Genomic DNA, 24807 nt, shown 5'->3' with positions numbered 1-24807 from the left:
AGAAGGGGGGGGGGGTAAGAGATCAACCAAAGGACTTGTATGCATGCATACACTAGTAAGCAGAATCCATGGACACAGGCGGTAGGGGGGTGAGGGCATGTACTGGGCAGTGGGAGTGGCTGGGGAGAGGTCAATGGGGGGAAAGGGAAACATGTAATACTTTAAACAATAAAGAATTTAAATTTTTAAAAAATGGAGAAAATACCTGGCTTTATAACATTCATATTCACCAAAGCAACAGTTCTTTCCAGAACTCATTGTCAAGGTCCTAGCCATTTCTCCAGAGTAATTGGGGTATTATTTTATTTTTCAGAATGAATCATTATCTCATGCTTAAAATGGCCCAGGCACTCTCGTAAGAATTTATCTGAACTATTTCATTTATCATTTTACTTCAATATAAACTTCACACCAACCTATGAGGTGAGCACTATTATTAACCCCATTTTATAGATTGAAAACAAAAACTGAGGCATAGAGAAGACAGTTTGCCTACAGGTCACACAATAGGGGATAATAGAGCTGGAATTCAAACTCCAGTCTTTCTGTCCCAGAGTCCGTGCCCTCACCTAGACGTCATGCCTCTGACTTACTATTCCATGCCATATGACCAAGCATCATTCTAAGAACTCCCCCTAAGGGACACTTGAGTAGGTCCAGAACGTAGACTAAAAATGAAAATAGCATAATAGTAACTTACTTATATGTAGCATTTTAAATTATTCAAGAACACTTTCAGATACTTTATCAAGTTTGTCTTTCACAACGTTATGAAGAAAGGTAAGTATCACTCCTATTGTTTTACAGAGCACTGAGCTCCAGAAAGGTTAAACAGCTTGCTTAAGATCACACGAGTGGAACGTGGGGAGCAAGTTTCCCAGTCAAGCACATTATTTTGTAACTTGGTAATATTTTTCAAATGCTTTTATCACATGGCAGAGAGCTCATGTGCCTGGCTTACAGTTTTGAAAACAATAGACTACATGTCTTCAGCTGTTTTACCATTTTCCTGGTTAACTCTTATCTATCTTCAATCTAGAATACACCAAGGCAGCCTCCAGCGATGCGCCAGTCCCTTCCAGGAACAAGCTTGCGCTGCTTCAGCTATCATTGCCTCAGGTGGTGCACTGAGGATGGATAAAGATGAAGCCAGGCAACAATAACATCCAGGAAAACAGACCATACCAGAAATATTGTTCACAATTCATCGCATATGTGCTCATAAAAAATTAACTTATTACTGAATCGCAAGGTCAATAATTAATGTGCTCTGATTGCTCTATGTTTCATAAATGTATCAAGATATAACAGAAAGCTAAATTTAAAGAACTGTACCTTTTCTCATCAAGTCAGCTGCTACTGTGTTATTGCTGACATATCCTTGACTTTTCTCTCAACTCTTAATTCCGTGCGCTTTCTTTATGTAGACTGCCTTCAGGTGTTGATCTGACTGGACTGTCCAAATCCTTCTGGCAAGTACTAAACTCGGCAAAACTTCCTCCTGCTGCCGGCACTACCTTCATGATAGACTATAGATGTCTTCCTGTGTGTGCCCAACCTTCACCGTATAGCTAGGCTTTTCTGTCAGGCCCCCACAGCTGCTTTTCTCTGACACTTCCACAATGGAAACAGAAATTAGAAATGGAAAAATGATGATGCTCCTAACATCTTCTGTCCCTTATCACTGCCTCCCTAAATGTGTTTCCAGTCTTAAATAAATTCCTTCCAAGCAAGAAAAAGTATCTTTAATAAATAAGAAATAAGCCAACCCCACAGGCGTTACACGTCACAGCCAGTTCCTGGTTTAGTACACCATAACATGATTTGAATTCACACCCTTTTCTTTTTTACTTTATTTTAAAGCTTTTATTGTTTACCAAACAATCTACTAGATGCTGAGATAATAGGTAGAAAAGGCAAAATTCCCTTTATAGGAATGTATCATTTTGGGGAGTCTAATCTGTAAACAAACGGAGAATTAATTGCTAGAATGAAGATTTTGAAAGCTCAGTCTCAAACTGAAGGTAAGGATCACTTGAGTTTTACCTGGAGTGGCCAACAAGGCAGGTGTCGCAAAATTGAGAAACAACATGTCCGTGGCAAGGAAGCCTAGTCTGGAGCCACAAACAATTTGATAGCTGCGACTATGAATGGCAAAAGGCAGAAGAGTAGGGGGTCAAGTGGAAAAGTTGTCAAAGATCAGAGAACAAAAGGTCTTGCATATATCTCAATGTTATTTTGAGCTTTACCTTTCATTATTTCAAAAACTTTGAGTGTCTCTTATGTGCTAAGTATTACAGATGAGCAGGGGGGGAATTACAGGTTTGAAATGTGGGGGGGGGCAACCTGATCAGATTGTCATTTCAGAAAGTCTCAGGCAGCAGTGTGGAGGACTGAGGCACTGCACAGAGCTGGGTAAAGAAGGTACAGTGACAGTGACAGGTGGTACGGATTGCACCTTTGGGGAATGACAAAGGGGTTGGAGAGGAGGAGCCAGGTTAAAGAAACCCAGTAAGGCAAATGAATAGTACTGGGTGGTTTATTTGATCAAGAAGATAGAAATTGATGATGACGTTCAGGTTTCTAGTTTGGATAATCCCAGAGAGGATGGTGTAATTTTCAATGAGCTGAGGAAAAGAGGAGGTTTGAGGTAGGGTACAGGGGCATCCAAGGGCCTGTCTCGAAGGCAGTTTAATGTACAGATCTGGAGAGCAGGAGAGAGATTTGGGTCAGAGATATAAATTGCATCTTCAGTTAAAAGCTGAAGCTGTTGAGGACATGGATGAGATGGCCCACAGTACATGGATAAAGCATGAAAAGAATCTGAGGAAGAAAGAACACCAGGAAAAACATTTTAAAGATAGACTGAAAAGAACTTAAAGGAATAAGAGAACTCATAAAAGCAAGCAATATGGGAGTTCCAGGAAAGTCAAAGCTTCTAATATTTTTAATGCAGTGGGTTGAATAAAATACAAATTGCAGAGTGATTGATTTGGCAATTGTAGGTCACAGAAATAGGAATAGTCTTGGTGGTGGCTATATTAGAAATTAAATATTAGTGGGTTGAGAAAAGGCTGAGGGAAAATAAATGGAGAAACAAGAAGTTATTATTCTCATAGTCTGGAGGTTAGGAAAATAAATATTTATGGACAGAGAGAAAATAGAGTGTATGGTCAAGAAACAGTTGCCATTGTGTTAGTTTGTTATTAAACTGACTGTGAGTCAAAAATAATAGTTTGGTAAAGAGAAAATCAAAGGAAAAAGAGTTTAAGATATAGCCAAGGAAGACTTTTGCTTCTACTTAGGACATAAAATTTCTTCAGAGAATGTCCCCCTACCCTAAAAATAAAACAAACTTAGATAATCTATAAAAATTATAGGTTTTTGAAGCCTATTTGAGAGCTGGGCTCACAAAAACATAATCAAATAAAATCCATAAAATTATAATTCTCTTCTAGGACAAAAGAGACCCATGGCTGTTTTTATCTTCATCAGAGCAGTGAGAGGAGACAGAAGCTGCCATAGACATGGGTAAAAAAGACACAACTATTCCTCTACTTTTTTAGGACCAGGAGGGGGCTGGCATAAATTTTTAGAAGCACTTGGAGCTAAAACAAAGGAGAGGAGAGGAGACAAGATGAGAGGAGAGGAGAGGATAGGTCTGTACCCAACCACCAGTTCTTTTCCATGGGCCATAACTGAGTACTCACAAGAGAGATTAGGAATGGAACAAGAAAGTTGAGAGAGACTGCCTATGCCCAAAACATAAGGCACATAACATACTGAATGCTGAGGTCAGCACAGGAGATGAGAAAAACCACAAACTATTCTGGATCATAGACGAAGTGGTCGGAGAATGAGGCAAAAATTCTAGGAGAGACCACTCCCCCCACATTGCAAATATACTGAGGCTGTTGAAAGAGGTCAAGGGGAGAAACTGAGATAAACCCTTCAGGCACTCAAGTCACAAGCCCCATTTAAGGGAAGATTCTAATCTCCTCATCAGATAATTTGAGAACTGAAAATCATGGTCCATCAGACCATGCAGCCAAAAGGGACGATATCAGTTCTATTCTCTTTCGAACTTCTGTAAAGGTAACCCTCTGTATTAATATTCCAAATCATTACTTAATAGGGCACATGTAGAGCTTTAACCCATGGACTGCCATGTTGTTATTTTCAGTCTTTTCACCAAAGGAATGCGTGGGAGATGGCTATTAGAGTAATTTGCTCTGCCTGAGGGCTAATTACTCTATTTGGTTCATTTTTAAAAATATGTTATATCCAAAGGCAAAAAAAAATTGATGTAGGCTTGTTTTAAGTTTGCTTTATGCAATTTTGTACAGATTAAATTAGTTCATCAGAAATTATGCTAGCTAAAATAGATTTGTTGGTTTCTAAATCTACAGTTGAAAATTGCTTTTTAGAAATAATTTGAATGGCATACTGTTTAAATATATTTTAGTCAATTCTCTTACATGTGAGACTTTGGTTTTAATGACCCTAAAGGAAAGAATGAAAGAATCCGCAGATACACAGATAGGAAAGAGTATTTATGTGTGCCCGCTTACAACAAAATGCTACGGAATCTGCCTCAAAGAATGGAATGAAAGAAACTCTGAGGAGTCCAGAATAAATGGACATCTGGGAATTCTGGGTAAACAAGTAGAGAATAACAAGCTCTCAGCTTTAGTTTCTCCATGTGAAATATGGGAATCATCACACTTCCCTCTCAGGGTTTTGTGCAAAAAGTAAATAAATAAATGAGGTAACGAAATTTCCTGTCACAGTGCTTGGCACATAATAGGTACTCAGTAAATCTGAGACATATATATGTATAATTCTACCTGATATCTATTCTATCAATCATCTATATCTCTATCTATCAATCATCTCTCTATCGATTGATCTATTTATCTATCTGCCTATCGTACATAACCACATCAGTGAGAAATTACTATGAATCGCTAGAATTTAGGAACATGAGACTACCCTGGTACTTACTGCTTACTTTATTGTTTGAAATTGCTGACAGCTAACTAACTGAGCTTGCATATTACATGAAAAATTGTTCATTACATTATTTATTTCCAGAAACTAGAAGTAGAGTGGTTAAAACAGTGATTCTCAATTCTTGATGCATATTTGAGCTTCTTAAAATGCTGATTCCCGGTCCTACTCCCTTGCTACCCCAGAAAGTCTGACTTAATTAATTTCTTAATGTGATTATGGTGTTCTGCCAGAGTTGAGGACTGATGAGCTAAATGGTCTTAGCTGACAGACATTCAAAACTAATGTGTGGTAATTGGATTAAACTCAGCATTTCTTTTTATTTTTAATTATGAACAGTGTCAAAATATATGTATTTTGTAGTAGAGCCCTGGCCGGTGGCTCAGATGGTTGAAGTGTTGTCCTGTACACCAAAAGGTTGTGGGTTTGATTCCCAGTCAGGGCATATACCTAGATTCTGGGTTTGATCCCAGGTTGACATGTATGGGAGGCAACTGATGTTTCTCTCCCACAATGATGTCTCTCTCCTCTTTCTCTCTTTTTCTCTCTCTCTCCTCTCTCTCTCTCTCTCTCTCTCTCTCTCTCTCTCTCTCTCTTTCTCTCTCCTTTCTCTCTCCTCCCCTCTCTTTCTAAAAAATTCTATTAAAAATATCCCTAGATGAGGATTTTAAAAATAAAGTAGTAGAGAGAATTATTTTTACATACCCATTATCTAGATTTAATAATGGTTAATTTTAGCTGTATTTCTGTATATCTATAATAAAAGCATAATATGCTAATTAGACTGGTTGTTCTTTAGGATGTCCTTCCAGATGTCCTTTCAGACGAGCTTCCAGACAAAGCCACTGTGGCAGAGGCCAAGGCCGAGGCAGAGGAGGCAGAGGCAGCTGTGGCGGCCTCTATATGAATTTCATGCATCGAGCCTCTAGTATATACATATAACTAAATATATAATTTATTTAGATATACATATACTGAAAATTTTAAAGTAAATCGAACACATTTTGTCATTTCACCTTTAAATATTTCAGAATACATCTCTTAAAAATGAGGCATTTTCTTCATAACCATAATGACATAATTATTATGACACATTTCAAGATTTGTACCAGTTTTTAAAAATACTTCATTTTTATAGAAGCTTTATTTTTGTAGCAAAACTGGGCAGAAAATACAAAGATGTCCCATATAGTCCTTGTCCCAACTCACTCAAAGTCTCCCCATCTATCAAAATCCCACACCAGACTGGTATATTTGTCAAAATCTATGAAGCTATATTGACACATCATTACCACCTAAAGTCCATAGTTTACATTGTTGTCCACTCTTGGTGCTGTACATCATATGGGCTCAGACAGACATATATTAACAAGTGTTCAGCATTATAGTATTGTACAGAATAGTTTCACTGCCTTAAAAATTCTCTATATTCTGCCTATTCCCCCACCCCATCTAATCAAACTGGATCTTTTTAGTATCTCCCTATTCTGCCTTTTCCAGATTTTTATATAGTTGTAGTCTTTTCAGATTGGCTTTTTTTCACTCAGCAATATTCACTCAAGGTGCCTCAATGTCTTTTCATGGCTCATTAGCTCATTTATTTTTATTGCTAAAAAATATTCCATTGTCTGAATATACCCCAGTTTATTCATTCACCATTGAATAACATCTCAATTGCTTCAAAGTTTTGGCAATAATGAATAAAATTGTTATACACATTAGTATGCAGGCTTATATGTAAACACTAGAGTCTCCATGCATGAATTTGTGCACCAGTGGGGTCCCTCAGCTTGGCCTGTGGGGATCAGGCCAAAACTGGCTCTCCAACATCCCCCAAAGGGTCCCAGATTGAGGGAGGGCAGTTCTCAGGTGACGCACCCCAGAATTGGGCTCCCTCCTATCTGGTTATCGAGAATCACAGCTGCCAAGTCATCACAGCTCAGCAGCTCCTGCATTGAGCATCTGTCCCCTGGTGGTCAGTGCGCATCATTGCTATCGGTCAGACTGTTGGACAGTCGGATGGTCACTTAGGCTTTTATATAGAGAGATAAGTTTTTAACACACTTGGGTAAATATCAAGGAAAGAGATTATAGAATAATATAGTACAAGTATTTCAATTTTGCAAGAAACTGCCAAACTGTCTTCCAGAATGGCTGTATCAGTCTACATTCCCACCCCCAAGGAATGAGAGTTCTGCTTGCTCTGCAATCTCCCCAGCATTTGAAGTTATCAGTGTTTTGGAATTTGGCCAGTCTAATAGGTGGTAGTGGTATCTCGTTGTTTTAATTTCCCTAATAACATAAGACTTAGGGCATCTTTTAATATGCCTAACATGTTGTTCATTTTCTTGTTGGGTTTAATAGCTCTTTATGTATTATTGATCCTTTTTTTCATATCTTGCACGACTTATTTTATATCATAGTTTCTCAACCTCAGCACTATTGACATTTTAGATTGGTTGGATTGGGTAATTCTTTGTTGTGAAGGCAGTCCTATGTTTTGTTAGTATGTTCAGCAGCATCCCTGGCTTCTACCCACTCGATGCTATACCACCTCCCAATTCCCCACTCGTCCCCAGTTGTGATAACCAAAAATATATCTGGACATAGCCAAATGTCCTTGGGAGGCAAAACATCCCCATTGAAAACCACTGCTCTAGATAGAAACTCTTTGAAGACAATGTGTCTTGTTCACCTTTGTTCCTCCTGTAATCTCGAACATAGTGTCTGAAACAGATCAACAAATGTTTCTTCAATTATAAACAAACAGACCTACCACATAAGCCGGTATTACTTATATGGGAATATTTGAGTACCACATTTACTTCTACCACCATACTGTATTGCCTGGAACCTTGGGAAAATTTTTTGTTGATTTTTTTAGATTATTTAATAGTGAGAAAATTTTAAGAACCTAAAAATGAAAACTAACAGTGGAAAAATAACTATAAATTCCAAAATTTTCTTGAAAATATATCATTATTTATAACTGAGACCAAAAGATAAAGCAAAGAAATGCACTATACATGCAATAGGATCTCAATGAAATAATTTTACCATTCCAGTGATAATTTTTTAAGAAGCAATTCAATCTGAGTAAAGGCTTTTTTTTGAAACTTCTATCAAGTAATTAAGAAATAGGCCTTGTAATGTGATTAGTACATTACAAAAGTTTATGGAGAGCCCAGTTGGCATGGCTCAGTTGTTGAGCATCGACCTATGAACCAGCAGGTCACAGTTCAATTGCTAGTCAGGGCACATGTCTAGGTTGTAGGCTCAATCCCTAGTGGGGAGTGTGCAGGAGGCAGCTAAGCAGTGACTTTCTCTCATCATTGATGTTTCTATCTCTCCCTCCCTCTCCTTCCATCTCTGAAATCAATAAAAATATATTTTTAAACTATGTGAAAAGCAGTAATTCATATTCTTAGCAAGATATTTTTAAGTCATAATATCGCTGTTTCTATGAAAATTAAACAATTTGTTATACATAACATACTTGGAAGAATGCCTGACACATAGTAAATACCATAGAAGTATTATCTATCATCACAAGAAAGGAAAGGGTCTTAAGTTTAATGTGTATTAACAGTCTTCTAGAGGATTTGTGTTAAATTTATGCATTCTGGGGCTCTCTAATCACAGAGATTATGAGACAGTCTGCGTTGGTACCCAGGAATAGGCATTCTAATTAGCATCTCAGGTATCCTGAGAGAAGTTGGTGGACTACACTTCAACAAGCAGGGACATTAGGTTTCATCTGAAAAACACCAAAGACAATGAAAAAGGATCTTTGTTGTGTCATAAAAACAAAACAGATAATAGGAGGAAGGTAAACCCTCAGTCAAATAACAAGGAAATCGATGAACAGTCTTAAAGGTCTACTATGTATAAAACTGTAATACTAGGAAACAGGGAATGGGGACAAAGACATAAAATACAAAATTCTGTGTGTGTGTGTGTGTGTGCAAACAAGGTAATCCAGCCTTTATAGACTCTGCCACTCTACAGGGGACCCAAGGCACAAGCCTTTGAAAGTTTTAGAAACCATAACAGAGTAAGGAGCAATGAAAAATAATCATGTGAAAGATAAATTTTTATTTTTCAAATAGACTACACAAGAGGTTTCTCCTAAGACAAGTTTTGAAGAATATACGATCTTCCATCTTATGAGTGTAATTTCTAATTGGAATTAAGAGGTTGGCTTTTAAAAATAATAATTGTAATATTTCAGGGTTGATGCTTTTAACCTCCGTTCACATAAAAATGTCAATACAGTAGAGTATATTATCCTTTTATAGAATGTTTTTCAGAATCAATGGGTGAGATAGACTGATATTAAATAGACTAAACATATATAGGTATGGATATATAGTCATAATTATTTACATATTTTTCCTATTAATAATTAATTTGAACATGTTTCTTAGAAATTGTACACTATTTGTTCATATAGAAGAAATACAAAACAGAAAAATATCAAGGAAATTGTCCAATATTAAAGCATCTAAATGGGAAGCTGTGGAGAGTTCTCCATTACCAAATGGAAGAAATAAAAAACTAAACAGAAAGCATGTCTTTTAAAGCAATGTTGCTTTCTTTGTTACATAAACTTTCTCAGCAATTTCTCAGAAGCTACTGGTATCTGTTGAGCACTGTTTAATCTTTGCTCTAATTATCTGTGGTTATAGATCATATCCCTGATTTTGTCACCAAATTATTGAATGACCTTGTGTTGATTTCTTTCAAATGCCTCAGTTTCTCAGTTTATGGACTGAAGGTATAAATCCTTAATACCCTCATACTTCACTGAAGTATTTCAGAGATTAATGAGCCATGAAAGCTTTGAGCTGTTCTGATCAAAGGCACTGTATAACTACAAAGAATTGTTATTATTTACCAGTAGCTCCTTTTTATTGTGGCACTAATGAGCATTGTGGTCAGTAATAACTTATTAGAGAAAAAAATAACTTATTAGAGAAAGTTAAAAAGGTTGTGTCTCTCCGTGTTCAGATACACTTCTTGTTAATATTAATTGGTGTTATGCAGACATATTGAAAATGGGGCTTCCTGTAGTCTAGCAGTTCTGTATGGACAAGTCTTCATAAACATACCTGCCCGATATCATGAGTTTAGAAACAGCATATTTAGAGCTTTCCTTGGATTTGTGCAAAGTCTACATAGAACTCACATTTCAGCAGACTTGGTAATAAGACACAGCATTTAAATGTTCTCATTAATATTATGTTCCCATATATATCTTGTTCCTCATTTTAATAATCATTTGACATTTTACTGATCCAGTGCTCTCTCTCTCTCTTCCTTTCTCTCTCTCTCTCACACACACACACATACACACACACACACACACACACACACATACATTTTGCCTCCTTTTCTTTGGAAATGAGGTAAACCAAATTTTCACATAGAGAAGGTCAGAGTCAAATCATTGGATTTGCTAAAAATTTTCAATCAAATAAATGCAAATTTAATTTCTGTTTCTTCACAAACTATGTTCTATTGTATCTTTCTATATTTCAACACATTAAACACTCAAAATGAACGATCGAAATAGCAAAAGTGGTACATATTCAGCACATATCTGAAAAGACTTCATCCTTTCCAAATGACAGTTGGCACAGAATCATTATGGTACAAATCAGATTTTCAGATTTTAAATGATTGAAGAAAAGTTTGTAAGTATTAGCAATAAAAGAAGCGATTCTATTTTACTTTCTCCCTCCTAAAAGTGCATGTCAAAATCTTCTTCCAGGAATATTTAGAAGCACTTTGGGCCTCTGATAAGAAAGGAGTACAACTTCTCAGAGCTCTGGCAGTCCAGCCATCTCTGAGCAGTGTTCTTTCTCCGCCCGGGGCCTCTTTCTCATTCAAAGCTCTACCCTAAAATAAACGAAGCACTCAGCCACTTGGAGCACTTCAGCTGAAACGTCTGTGAAACAAGTACATTCTTCAGTATTCAGGGTAAATGAATTTTTCATGAGCAAAGATCTATATAGGAAAGTTTTTATGAAAACCTAGTATTCTTTAAGGATGAGTTTTATAGACTGAATTATGTTCCTGAAAAAAATCATCTGTTTAAGCCCTAATATCCAATGTGACTATAGTTGGAGATGGACTTTGAGAGATAACTGGTTGTAGATAGTCATGAGGGTAGGGCCTGCTTGATGAGCAGGTGACTGTCTACAGGCCAAGAAGAGGTTTCTCCCCAGAAACCAGTCATGCTGGCATCCTGATCTCAGACTTGCATTGTCCATTTGTATTGAAGAATACAAAGAGCAGCACCAACAGTGCTGCAATGACTCCACTGCGGCTCACTGTGTTCAGTCTTCACATATGAAAATTCTAATTGGATTCATGACCTTATAAAGATACTAGAGGCCGGCCGGTGCACGGGATTCATTACTGGTGAGGGACGGGGCCTGCAGGGATCAGCCCGCTGTGGCGGCACCGCTCATCCCAGTCTGCTGAGCAACGGTGGGCCGGCCCTCTGAGCGGCTGCTCCCTAGTCTGGCATCTTCCGTGGAGTCGGAGCACTCACCTCTAGCATTGAGAGGCGGTCGAGTAGGTCTCAATCCCACAGTGGCCACAAACCCGCTTTCCAGCCTCCAGGGTCAGCTCTGTGAATCCGGCAGTGCCAGAGCTGCGTGGCCTGCGGGTGTGCGGAGGAGGCAGCAGGGAGCAAGAGGAGGAGCCTGGGGCGGATGCGATGATCGCAGCCTGGGTTCCTGTCCATCACCCTGGGATCACAGTGGGAGCAGCCTCTCATCCTGGTCAGCTGAGTGGTGCTCCCACTGTGGTAGCACACTGACCACCAGGGGGCAGAGCCTGCATTGAGCTTCTGCCCCCTGGTGGTCAGTGCACATCATAGCGACTGGTAAACCGGTTGACTGGTTGTTCTGCCATTTGGTCACTGGGCTTTTATTATATAGGATTTAAGAGGTGCAATGTTCATATTTTTCTACAACTGTTTATTTATCCAATGTTGTGTATCAAATGCCTATTAAATACACATCTAATTAGCAAATATTAAACTCCAGGAGGGGTGTTAGGTAGAAAGGTACTCAAATAGGACAGAGTCCCTGACCAACGAGTGCAGAGAATGACCAAGATGTTCTACTTAGCCCTAGCCGGTTTGACTCAATGGATAGAGCTTCGGCCTTTGGACTCAAGGGTCCCAGGTTCGATTCCAGCCAAGGGCATGTACCTTGGTTGTGGGCACATCCCCAGTAGGGGGTGTGCAGGAGGCAGCTGATCGATGTTTCTCTCTCATCGATGTTTCTAACTCTCTATCCTTCTCCCTTCAAAATCAATAAAATATATATTTAAAAAAAGATGTTCTGCTTACACACAGAGAGAAGAATGAGTGCCTGGGCTTCCCAAAGGAAGCAACAGCAGGGTGGGAGCAGCTAGAGATTGTGAAAAAGAAATGCTTTTTAAAAATATGGTGTATATACTTTTTCATGGTGGGGAAGTATGTAAAGTGTGGAATTCAGTGGTAGGAAGGGTGAAAATGCAATCAAAAAATTTAAATGCTTTATATATTCAAAAATAAAAGAATGATTATTTTGTAATTATTTATTTTTTTGTGGACATTTTTTTTTACCAGCTTAACTTTGAGGAAGACCATTGAATCTTTAAGCTATGGTAAACACATCTCAACTTTGTTTTTCTTGCTTTTACAAAATACAAGGTAAAATGACCTCATAAAATACATTGACCCATATTGTCTACAAAATAATTTAAAGGATGTCAAAAGCTATTGATTGGCCTGGAATGTCACTCCCTCCAAAATGTAAGATGCCAGATGAATGACGACAAATTTTATGCTAAAAAGTCATATTCTTTAAATACTGTAAACTGCCACTAACACTATTGTGGTTTAGAATGTCTAAGCTTGAATCCTGACTTAGGAACATATTAGTTGTAAAACCTTTTCCAAGTTACTCAGCCTTTCTGTGTCTCAGGTTGCTCTTTTATAAAATACGGGTGTTAATACTATCTTTCAAGGCAGTTGTGAGGTTAAATTACACCATGTGCTTAGAATAGTATCAGTAGGTATGAAATGAATGTTAGCTAGTGCATTATTAAAGAAGCTTTTTCTGAGTCAGATGCCATTTAGGTCATTTTCTTACTTAACTACCCTGGCTAGGACTTCCAGGACATTGTTGAATATAAGTAACAAGCGTGGGCATCCTGGTCTTGTTCTTGGATCTTAGAGGAAAGGTTCAGCTTTCCACCACCGAGTGTGATGTTAGCTGTGGGCCGGTCATAGTGGCCTTTATTATGTTGGGATATCTTGTCTCTATACTTAATTTATTGAGAGTTTTATAAGGGACACTAGAGGCCTGGTGCATGAATTCATGCACGGAGGGTCCATCAGCCCAGCCTGCACCTTCTCGCAATCTGGGACCCCTCGGGGGATGTCCAACTGCTGATTAGGCCTGATGCAGGATTGGGCCTAAACTGGCAGTCGGACATCCTTCTCGTAATCTGGGACCGCTGGCTCCTAACCGCTCACCTGCCTGCCTGATCGCCCCTAATCACTCGCCTGCCTGCCTGATTGCTCCTAACTGCTCACTTGTCTGCCTGCCTGATTGCCCCTAACTGCTTGTCTGCCTTTCTGATCGCCCCTCACCGCCTCTGCCTGCCTGATAGCCCCTAACCACTCTCCTGCCAGCCTGATCAATGCCTAACTGCTCCCCTGCTGGCCCGGTCACCCCAACTGCCCTCCCCTCCTGGCCCGGTTGCTCCCAGCTGCCCTTCCCTGCTGGCCTGATCTCCCACAACTGCCCTCCCTTCCTGGCCATCTTGTGGTGGCCATCTTGTGACCACATGGGGGTGGCCATCTTGTGTGAGTGCATGATGGTCAATTTGCATATTACCTCTTTATTATATAGAATAAGCCAGACAGATAAGGACAGATATTATATACTATCAATTATATGTAGAAAATTTTAAAAAATAGAAAGGTAAACTGGAAACAAAAATAGAGTGATGGTTGCCATTTTATGGGAGCATAGGGATTGGGGAGATGTTGATCAAAAATATAAACTTTCACTCATAATTTGAATATGTTCTGAAGATATAATATACAGCCTGGTGACTATTGTTAATATACTAAATTGTACACTTGAAATTTGCTGGGAGTAGATCTTATGCATTATCACACACAGAGAAATATATACATCAAATCATCATATTGTACACTATAAATATGTTAGAAAAAGTAAAATAAAATAAAATAAAAATGTTATAATATTGTCAATTATACCTCAACAAATCTGGAATATTTTTAAAGGTAATTTACATGCATGAGTTTTAATATTAACCAAATCAAAATATTCCATAGTATATTAGGACTATATTATAGAAATTAATGTCAGAGAACATATATGTGCCAATGATATCCATGATAATTTTATTCTTACCACTTACTTGCAGCATTTATTAATTCATTTATTATAAAAGCATTCAATGAGGGTAAACTTTATGTTTTCTGCCAGGTCCTGTGCTTGATGTTTAAGATAAAATGATATGTCCCTTTCTGTAAAAGATCCCATCTAATAAAACATAATTTTCTTGACTTAATTATTGAAAGTACTATTATTAGTGCTTAATATGAAATATGAGGGTTCTCTTCTCTTGAAAGCAATATAGTTTTCTCATTTTTCTTTTTTAGCACAAATTTTCATTTACTGATGTATAATTGAGGGCTGAGCTTCTGAAGGAAATTTGGTTATACAAGAAACTTTAAAAACGAGTGAGAGCCAAAACTGGTTTGGCTCAGTGGATAGATCGTCAGCCTGCGGACTGAAGGGTCCCACGTTCGATTCCGGTCAGGGGCATGTACCTGGATTGCAGGCACATCCCCACTGGGGGATGCGCAGGAGGCAGCTGATCGATGTTTCTCTCTCATCGATGTTTCTGATTCTCTATCCCTCTCCCTTCCTCTCTGTAAAAACTCAATAAAATATATTAAAAAATAAAAAAAAATTAAAAAAATAAAAAGGAGTGAGAATAATTTAACAAAGAAGAGGGTGAAATTATTGATTCATTTGTTAAAGTGATGTTGTTTTATTTTAAAACTATATAAAATCATTTTGAGTGTAGTATTCTCAATGTGGTAAAATTGAAAATAAGTTATATATTTTTGTTCATCACTTTATGTTGTTCATTATATTCCACAAATGAGTGAGATCATGTGATACTTATCTTTCTCTGACTGGCTTATTTCACTTAGCATAATGCTCTCCATGGAACAGACCATCAAACTTCAGAGGGAAGGCAGGGAAGGGTGGGCAGGGGCTGGGGGGTAGGAGATCAGCCAAAGAACTCCTATGCATATAAGCATAACCAATGGACACAGACAATAGTGGGATGAAGGCCTGGGCTGCAGGAAAGGGGGAGGGCTGAGAGAGGTCAATGGCGGGGAAAGGGGCATATGTAATACTTCCAACAATAAAGGATTAAAAATAAAATAAGTTACATAAAAAGTAGTATACTTTGCTCTAAAACAAACAAACAAGGAACCCTTTCATCAATAACTTTTTTTTCAGAAATGTTAATTTTGTTTAGTGAAAGTAATAAGACCTCTGGTCAAAATACTAATTGACAGCCAGTTGAGCTTGCCTTGAGTTTTGATGAAACTTGATTGTTGCTGGTGAACAATATATAAATTAAAGATAAAGAGGAATGGCTGGAGAGGTCATGGAACACTTTACTATAATTTTAAATAGAGGAGTTTAGAATTGGAGCCAGAAGATTAATAGAATGACAATCTACTGAAGATTATTCAGCTCTGCTGTCTTCTCCTATGTATGGTTGTATAAGCATAATTAAACTTATACTCCAAAGCATGACAATACACATCCTACTTCCTTAGCCCAATTCCATGTAGAAGTGGGATGGCTTCCTATTTTGGCACATGCCCTATTAGGCTCCTGGACCTCTATAAGAGCACATAAATCATAGCCTACGGCTTACTTAAACACTAAAGCAAAGGTATCTGCCCTTAATCAGAAATAAAGAATTTCTGCACTTCAGATTCATGTTCAACTAGATAACCTCAAACTCTGACAGTCTACTGAATTTACAGTTCTAAGAAATGATGTTCATGGAGATTTTTGAAGTATGATCAGCCCATCCAATGTTGAGATACATAAAATGTTATCCTTGGAGAGACCTGCTTGGCCCATGCTATTTTGACTAGTAGCAGAATTAATTGCTTTATTCATTCATAGGTTGCTGTTTTACTGTGGGCCCACAGAGTCTCTAATGAACTCAGCTGCCTAATTATTAGCTTCAATCGCTTCAACTATTGGAAAGGAAAAAAGAAAATGGACACTATTTTACATTCTAATATTAATATAAAAATATTATCAACTACTGCATAAAAATATTATGTGTAAGATAAATCTCAATTGAAAAAATAACAATAACATTTTTATTTTATAAATAAAACAAAAGGTGCTCACTTAGAGGTGTTTCTAAAATGTGAACTAACAGTAAGTACATAAGCAATTAATTGTGAGTTCACTAAAGATTTTCAGAGCAAAGATACATCACTAAAATTTGTTTTTTCATTCTAGATAGTAGCCTGTTTCTCCTTGAGTGCCAGTTAGTTTTGGCAAGAGTGCCTCCAAGTGAATTCTTTTCTTTCCTGAACATTCTGGGATGTTCAAAAGGTATGCCAAGTAATTAATGATAAATTTTAAAATAAATAAAGTCGAGGCTAAATAAGGAAAAATTTGGGTGCCATAAATTAGACAGTAAACTATTTTTGTATGGACTTAACCAAGTACTAAAACTGAAAAGGATTCCATAAGCCTTTTATTTTATGAAATTATATTTCTACTCTGTAAAGCCATCTTTCACATTTCACAGGCATTTTTCCTATCTTACCTCAGAAAAGGCACTGGGTGTGAATGCCAGATGACAAACTATAAAGCAGGACAGTGTCACTATTGTTTCCCTTGAATCAACATGTAAAAAAAAACCAATGCTTTTTTTTTCCACAATGAAATAATAATGTGCCCTCGCCCTCTTTCTTGGTATAGTTATATTCATTATATCTTTTATATTTATATTTAATGTATTATTAAAGGAGTGATAGATGAGCTTCTATATTGCATAAGTAAAAAAAAAAAAAATAGAAGCTTAACTCATGTAAATGTCTCCAGTAATTAGAAAAAAAACAAAAACACATTTTCCCTCCAAAAGATTTTCTAGCCTAACCACAGAGTAGAACAGATGTTTCTCGCTTACAGAAAATATACTGGTTAATCTGTTAAAGTATCTCATGAAATCCATCTTTCTTTATACAGATTTTATTATGAATTTTACATTTTCTTTCACATTCAAGAATTAGGTTTCAGACTTGACTTTTACTTTCACATAATGCTAGATTTGACTGATGCCCATTACCAAATATCAGGCAGAATTTTGAAAAGTAGTACATTGGTAAGCTTTTTAGAATGGTTCCCTGGAAGAGGTTTAGTACAGGCTAACATGTTTATTTCACACTACCCCAAATGCTATATTTTATTTTTTTAATTAAAAACAAAAACAACTTTTTTTCTGACTTAATATAGTATAGTACACATGAGTCAGTAAAGCAAAAAAACCTTCTCAAAGCATAAATTCCTAATTGAATAGGCTAAATGTACAGCTTGTTTATAATTAAAATTCAGAAGTAAACCTAGTTATCTGTAACTGATTAGAGCAGGTATAGCACTGAATACAGTAAATACTATGAAATGTCCAGTAAAATACTTCCTCTTAATAGCTAAAAAGTAAAATAAACTTATTTTATTTCTAATTCAACACTTATTTAAAAAACAATATATCATTTCTCTGCATTTTCTCTGTGATTAAAATTTGTTTAAAATAGGCATTTAATTGATTAGTTTTCATTCCTTACTGGAAAATTATCAGACCTAAGTCATTTTATAATGTCTTTCTTATAAGCTTTCCAATGCCAATGAGATATAAAAAGCACAAATATTTCTAAAGTAACTTTATATACCTATGCAACTGAATTGCCCTATGATAATAATAAAAATAGTATTGTATTATTTACATGCCCCTTGAAATGTTTTTCTCTCAATTGACTCCAAGAGTGTATGTCTCCTGTTACCTACCACTGTTCTTTTAGTTTTGTTCCTCATAATCTCATCATGCCCTGAGGTGCCCTGATACTTCAACTGCCTTAGACTGGAAACAGCTGTAGCATCCTTCCGAAATGGTTACAGAACAGGCCCGACCCATGTGGACTAATTCGTGTGGACTAAAAAGTGGTCATATTAATGACCAGATATCATGGACTTCTTTCTTCCTTCATCGTGAGACTTCAGCCAAGTATGAAGTTATCACCTGAGAACTTCCTGAAGTTCTTAGTGGATGATTTCCTAAGCTCACTTCAATGAGCCTATTGCTGCAGCAACGAATTCCCACAAACTTGGTACCTTAAAACAACAGAAATGTATTGTCTCACAGTTCTAGGGGCAGGGGGTCTGAAAAGGCCATTGTTCTCATGAGGCTCTAGGGAAGAATGCACTCTGCCTCTCCCCAGCTTCTGGCAATCCTTGACACAGCTGTGTGTGTGTGTGTGTGTGTGTGTTAAATCTCTCTATCTGCCTTCACTTATAAGAACACTAGTCATTGGCCTGGCCAGTGTGGCTCAGTGGTTCAGCATCGACCTATGAACCAGGAGGTCACAGTTTGATTTCCAGTCAGGGCACATGCCTGAGTTGCGGGCTCGATCCCCAGTAGGAGATGTGCAGAAGACAGCCAATAAATGATTCTCTCTCATCATTGATGTTTCTATCTCTCTCTCCCTCTCCCTCCCTCTCTGAAATCCATTAAAACATTTTTTTAAAAAGAACTAGTACTTGGATTTAAGGGCAAGCCTATATTCAGTATGATATCACCTGGAGCTACTTAGCTTAATTACATCTACAAAGACCCCATTTCCAAATAAAGTCACAGTCACTGGTACCAGTGGTTAGAGCTTGGATGTATCCTTTTGGTGGACATAATTCAACCCATGACAGGAGCCATCAAGATGCCTGTTAGGAAAGTCTATACTTATTCAGTAGGATCATTGACTTGAGAAAGCTCAAAATAGCTGTAAACTTAATGAGCTCAGGATATACATATCTCAGTGGCACAAATGAAAAAAAAACACAAAACTCTGTCATGAAATCTCCACACTCCATATGAGAGAATACCTCCCTCAACTAAGCTACCCCCTTCAGTTCTATAACAGGAAATAATACTTCCACTTGTGACCGATTCCTGTGAGGACAGTCTGTCTCACAAAGTGATATTTTTCCTCTTCAGCCTGAATCAGCTTACCTTTCACATAAAAACACATATTCACATGCACAAGTACACACACGTACACACACACACACACACACACACACACACTCTTGGAACTAAATGTGGGATCCTTGTGTTTTTATTTGAGGTAGACAAGGTGACTGCACAGAAGAACACTTCCCTCTCTGTGGTGGATCTCAGCACATTATGCCACATTACACACAGATGGAAACGGCAGATGAAGAAACAGAACAGGTGTTTCTGAAGCCAACACAATCTCTGGGCGAAAGACTCCTTCCTTGGCATGATTCACAACAGTAAAAATGCACAAGTTCAGTTCCCTAAATGGTGACTTCACAAATGGAGATCGTTCACCTATTGCTTCAGTGCTAGTTTCTGAATATTATCCAAGTAAGGGTGTGTGGTTCCATTATGGTTTCTTCATAATATGCTAGAAATCAGGACTGCAACACAAAATAAAACCAGGTGAAGTGAGACAAAATTGTTCAAGGGCCAGCAGTGATGTTGATAAGTAATGTAAGTTCTGCATAGTAAAATGAGTGTGGAAAATGAGAGCCAGGACTCAGGGAGTCAGGAATTATGTGTTCTAAGGAGGGGAGTGTTCGTAGGTAAAATCAGTGAACAACACATACAATTGACAGTTCAACTTGCTAATAAAAAAATTATATTACATTTCTTGATATATATTTTAATGCTGACCTGTTTTAATAAAGAACTCCCAAGCCAAATTATGTCTTTCTGAGCATATCTTCTAACCTCCTCACTGTTCTCTCTGGAGTTTCAGACTCTTACTGGAACTCATCGGCTCTTCAGAACCCCGCACTCCTTCTCCATGCTCTCCCCTACTTATCCCGAGATCACAAGGCATTCCACTTAGTCTTGGTCACAGTAACGTTGGCTAAATACACAATAGTCTAAGCACTTTTCCCTCATATGGAATAAAGTTTGGCTTTTTGTTATCTACAATTGAACAAGTTATTTTCTGTTTAATATTCTGGGAAATCACTAAAGCCAGAACAAGTTTTAAAATTAAAACAACCACATCCCCCAAATCTTTGTCCATCCTGTCAAGTTCACAAAGTGAGCCAAAGTACCATTGTGCGTTACAGCCTTTCCCCCACATATCCAATGTAGACTGACGCATAGAGCCTGTGCTTTTCCATGCATTAGTATCACATGTTATTTATTTCAACATCTCACCACTTATTTGCTGTTTTGCTGAAACCAGCTTAGGAGATGAATAGGTTTAGGAGAAGCCAGAGCTCTTAGGTTCATTTTCCAAATTAGAATCCCCAAGAACAGTTCATGAGCTCTGCACACAGAGGCACTTTATTTGGACTGCCTTGTTTATTTGCATAGAAATGCCAGCATTTATATAAATGGTATGTGTACTTTACTTCTCTATCATCTGAAAACAGTATCATCTACAAAATGTAACTATTCATCTGGCTAGACACATGCTGTAAATATAAAATAATCCTCTCTCTTCCAGTCTCTAAAAAAATCCTGGAAGGTAAAATGTGGAATTTTCCAGGCCTCCAATGTTAGAATTTTAACAAGAATCTTCATACTCTTACCCAATGGAAGGAGGGAAGTGGTGGGTCCTGGAAAAGCTCGGGCTGTGGGAGCTGGAGGACTGCTGGCCTTCCTCCTGTGCTCACTGGGAAGCTGCGTTACCTCGCACAAGTCTTTGAACTTTCTAGGTCTCACTTGTATCCGCATGTATAGACTAGCTAGTGAAGTGCTTGGCTACCCTTTAAGTTCCATAAGATTTTTGTAAACCTAGATATGATTTCCGAAGAACTATTAGGTGCTACCTATAAATGTGCAGTTGGTGGTTTCAAGAGATCCAAGCTCAAGGAGCTGCCCGAATAGAAGGGACATTATTCGGTATAAAAGTGCATTATCAATGTCTAGCACAAAAAAGGAATTAAATATGCATTTTCTGACTCAGAAATCAGACTAAACATACAGAGGTCTGATGGATTTAAACATAATAATTTGTGACATTTGATTTTTGGTGTCAGCTTGGCTAGGCTATGGTGCCATTACTTGTTCAAACAACAATCAAGGTGTTGCCATGAGGGTAATTTTTAGATGTGATTAACATTTTAATAACTAGGCTTTGAGTAAAGCAGATTGTTCTTTATAATGTGTGGAGAGGGGGGAGGGAGGCTCACCAATTAGTGGAAAGCTTTAAGAGTAAAGACTAGCATTTTCATCAGGTAAAGAAGGCATTCGGTCTCAAGGTTGTAACACAGGGAATCTGGCCTGAGTTCTCTACCTGATGACCTGCCCTGTGGGTTTTGGACTCAAGAATGTAGCACTGACTCTTCCCTGAGTTTCCATCCTGCTGCCCTGGAGAATTCAGATACAAGACTACAGTTTCCGCCCCTGCCTGAATCCACAGCCTGCCAGTCTCCCCCCAATTTCAGGCTTGTGAGCCCCCATGAGCCTCTCTTTCCATTGGCTCTATTGGATTCTGTTTATCTGGAGAATCCAGGCTAATACAACATTTGGATAGAATCCCTCAAAATGAGAAGTCAAGCTGACTTTAAAAACAAGTTTGCATGGTTTATAAAGACAAAAAGAAAGAAAATCTTGACTACACAAATTAATAGCAAAAAAGTAAAGGAGTATTGGTAAGAAAGTCAGGGATATTGCCTGACCAGTTTGGCTCAGTGGATAGAGCGTTGGACTGCAGACTGAAGGGTCCAGGGTTCAATTCCGGTCAAGGGCATGTACCTTGGTTGCAGGCACATCCCCAGTGGGGAGTGTGCAAGAGGCAGCTGATCAATATTTCTAACTCTCTATCCCTCTCCCTTCCTCTCTGTAAAAAATCAATAAAATATATTTAAAAAAAAAAGTCAGGGATAAAAATTTTAGGAGATGCTATTCTATAGGGATAAAAAATTTATCCTAACCACTAGGGTTCTTAAAAGCATTAAATAAGTTAATATTTACCTTATTTAGAACAGTACTTAGGACTTTGCCAGGCACCTACTAAGCATTCAATGAATGTTTTGTTAGTATTAATATTTCCATCATCATCATCATCATCATCATCATCATCACCATCATCATCAATCATACTTATTATTGTATATATGTGATTATCATATCTGCTCATGTAATAGTTAATAATAATTTATTCCATAAACACTCCATTGTGGCAGGTATCACATGTTCTTTTGACAGAAATGGCAAAGAAGATTAAGAAATTAAAAGTTAAAATAAACACTTATATAAAAGAGTGGCATATAACCTCATATTAGTAATCCAAGTATGCCACACCATTATAGGAGTCCACAATAGTAAATCTGTTAAGTCATTTTTTCTCTTTAGGGTTTTAAATTCTATGCAATTATAGGAAATTGGGCCATAATTACTTTTCCCCCAACCTTAGTTATATTTAAATATTTGCAACTATCAACAACACACATACGTTATCAATGAATAGTTATAATTAGAAAAGACAGATTAGCATTTGCAAAAACCATCTCAATAAAGTTGTAAGTAGTGTTAATATAAAAGATTGGAAATACCAATGGACTCTTACCTTGGACTCCTCTACATCCATTCTCATCAAACAGCCTCATTGATGGATCATCATAGAGAATTCTATTATCAACTTTAAGGGTGCCGAAAAAGCATATTTATGATAACTTTCTTATCTGTTAATTTGTAGATATGCAAATATAATTGCAAAATAATTATTAATCACCATACTATTTAAGTATATTATAGGTCACAGATACAAATTCTATTCATTATGCTGCCTTACTCTAAGGCACAGACTTGAGTGACCAGTACAAAGAAAAAAACTATTTTAAATCAGTGATAATTGGAATAATGATTTATAAAATGTTTATTGCAGGGTATTTACAATAGGATACTACTTCAATCAAAAGGACTATATCTAATACACAAGAATCATTTTGGAACAAGCCATTATGATTTTTCAAATCATACAATCTATATATATAAAACACTAATATGCAAATAGACCGAATGACAGAACAACCAAACAACCAAACAACCGGTGGCTATGATGTTCGCTGACCACCAGGGGGTGCGCACTGAACATGGCAGACATCGGCTGTGGTGGGATGGTAGAGGGGGTGAGCGGATCAGAAGCACCAGACCAAGGCAGAGCACTGGTCACTGTCATTGGGGTGAGCCTCTGGTGGTTACTGAAAAGTCTTTGCTCCCGTGAGCTGCAGTCCCACCAGGCACTTGCACCAGCAGTGGGTGTGAGCGGGCCCACCAGGCACTTGCACCTGCTGCTGGTGCTGGAGCCACCGCTCACATCGCTGCTGGCCCGGATCACTAGGTGCCATCAGCGGTGTGAGTGGCAGCTGCCATCCCCAATTGCCCCTCAGGGCTTCTCCACCTCCCCCTGCTTCTTAGGGGCGATTGGGACAGCAGCTGCCACTCGCTCCCACTGATGACAGAGGCCCCGCTCGCACCCGCTGCTGGCGCTGGCCACAATCACTCTGCATAAAAAACTGCTTGTAGTGGTGGGTGATTTACACTGAAAAAGAGCCATAAATTCTTTTAAACATTAAAAGTTATCTAATCTATGCTACTTCCCTTTATACCTTGACTCCCAGGAATTTCAAAGTAAGTGTGAGTGCTTAATTACAGTAATACTGCTGTTACCTATTTCTTAAACATTTACTTCTTATTTTTGTATGTGTTCTCAAATCCCCCTTCATCATTATTTGAACTTTTCTTTAACCATATGCAGTTATTTTTCTATTATAAGCTGTCTCAAACTATTTTGGAAGTGAGTACTGCTGTTATGTCTCTGCATAGTCTTCAACCCTGAGCCGTAAAAGATGCAGAAGGGTATCTTGTGCTTGTGAACTTTTCTTTAACCATATGCAGTTATTTTTCTATTATAAGCTGTCTCAAACTATTTTGGAAGTGAGTACTGCTGTTATGTCTCTGCATAGTCTTCAACCCTGAGCCGTAAAAGATGCAGAAGGGTATCTTGTGCTAATTAGCACTACCTACTTCCCAAAGGGAGTAAATGCACAGACTTGAGTGACCAGTACAAAGAAAAAGAACACGTCATTAAATGTACCCTTAAAACTGGGTTATGGACACATGTAAAGAGAGCTGCCTGCTCTAAAATGTGAGGCCCCAGCTTAAACACAAGAGTTGGGCAATAACTGCTGGAAGAGTGACCAACAATATTTACTATCTATAGTTAGAGCCATTCTTGACTTGACTAAGTCAACTTTGGTCCTTACATCACAAAAATTCTGTCATATATAACCATGCATTTTGATTTTCAAGAAAATGGAAATGACTAACTGATAATTCAATTGCTACTTCTCTCCAGAACTTGTTGAGATTCTCTCTCATTCCTAAAGTGTGTTTTGAGCAAATAAAAAGTAGAGATTTTTCATTTTCCAATTTGCAATT

The 24807-nt window shown here is 37.8% G+C and overlaps 1 protein-coding gene across 1 annotated transcript in view; it reads right to left on the bottom strand.

Moving 5' to 3' along the window:
• LOC102763809 (orofacial cleft 1 candidate gene 1 protein) overlaps positions 1-24807 on the bottom strand; it is a 69911-nt gene that overhangs the window by 18620 nt on the left and 26484 nt on the right. The window contains exon 5 of the mRNA XM_006767155.2: positions 22934-23005. Coding sequence (XP_006767218.1) covers positions 22934-23005 — 72 coding nt within the window. The remainder of the gene's footprint in view (positions 1-22933; positions 23006-24807) is intronic.

This window comes from Myotis davidii, unplaced genomic scaffold, assembly GCF_000327345.1.
Source record: "Myotis davidii unplaced genomic scaffold, ASM32734v1 scaffold342, whole genome shotgun sequence".
Taxonomy (NCBI): Eukaryota; Metazoa; Chordata; class Mammalia; order Chiroptera; family Vespertilionidae; genus Myotis; species Myotis davidii.
This window is presented reverse-complemented; position numbering and strand designations above follow the sequence as displayed.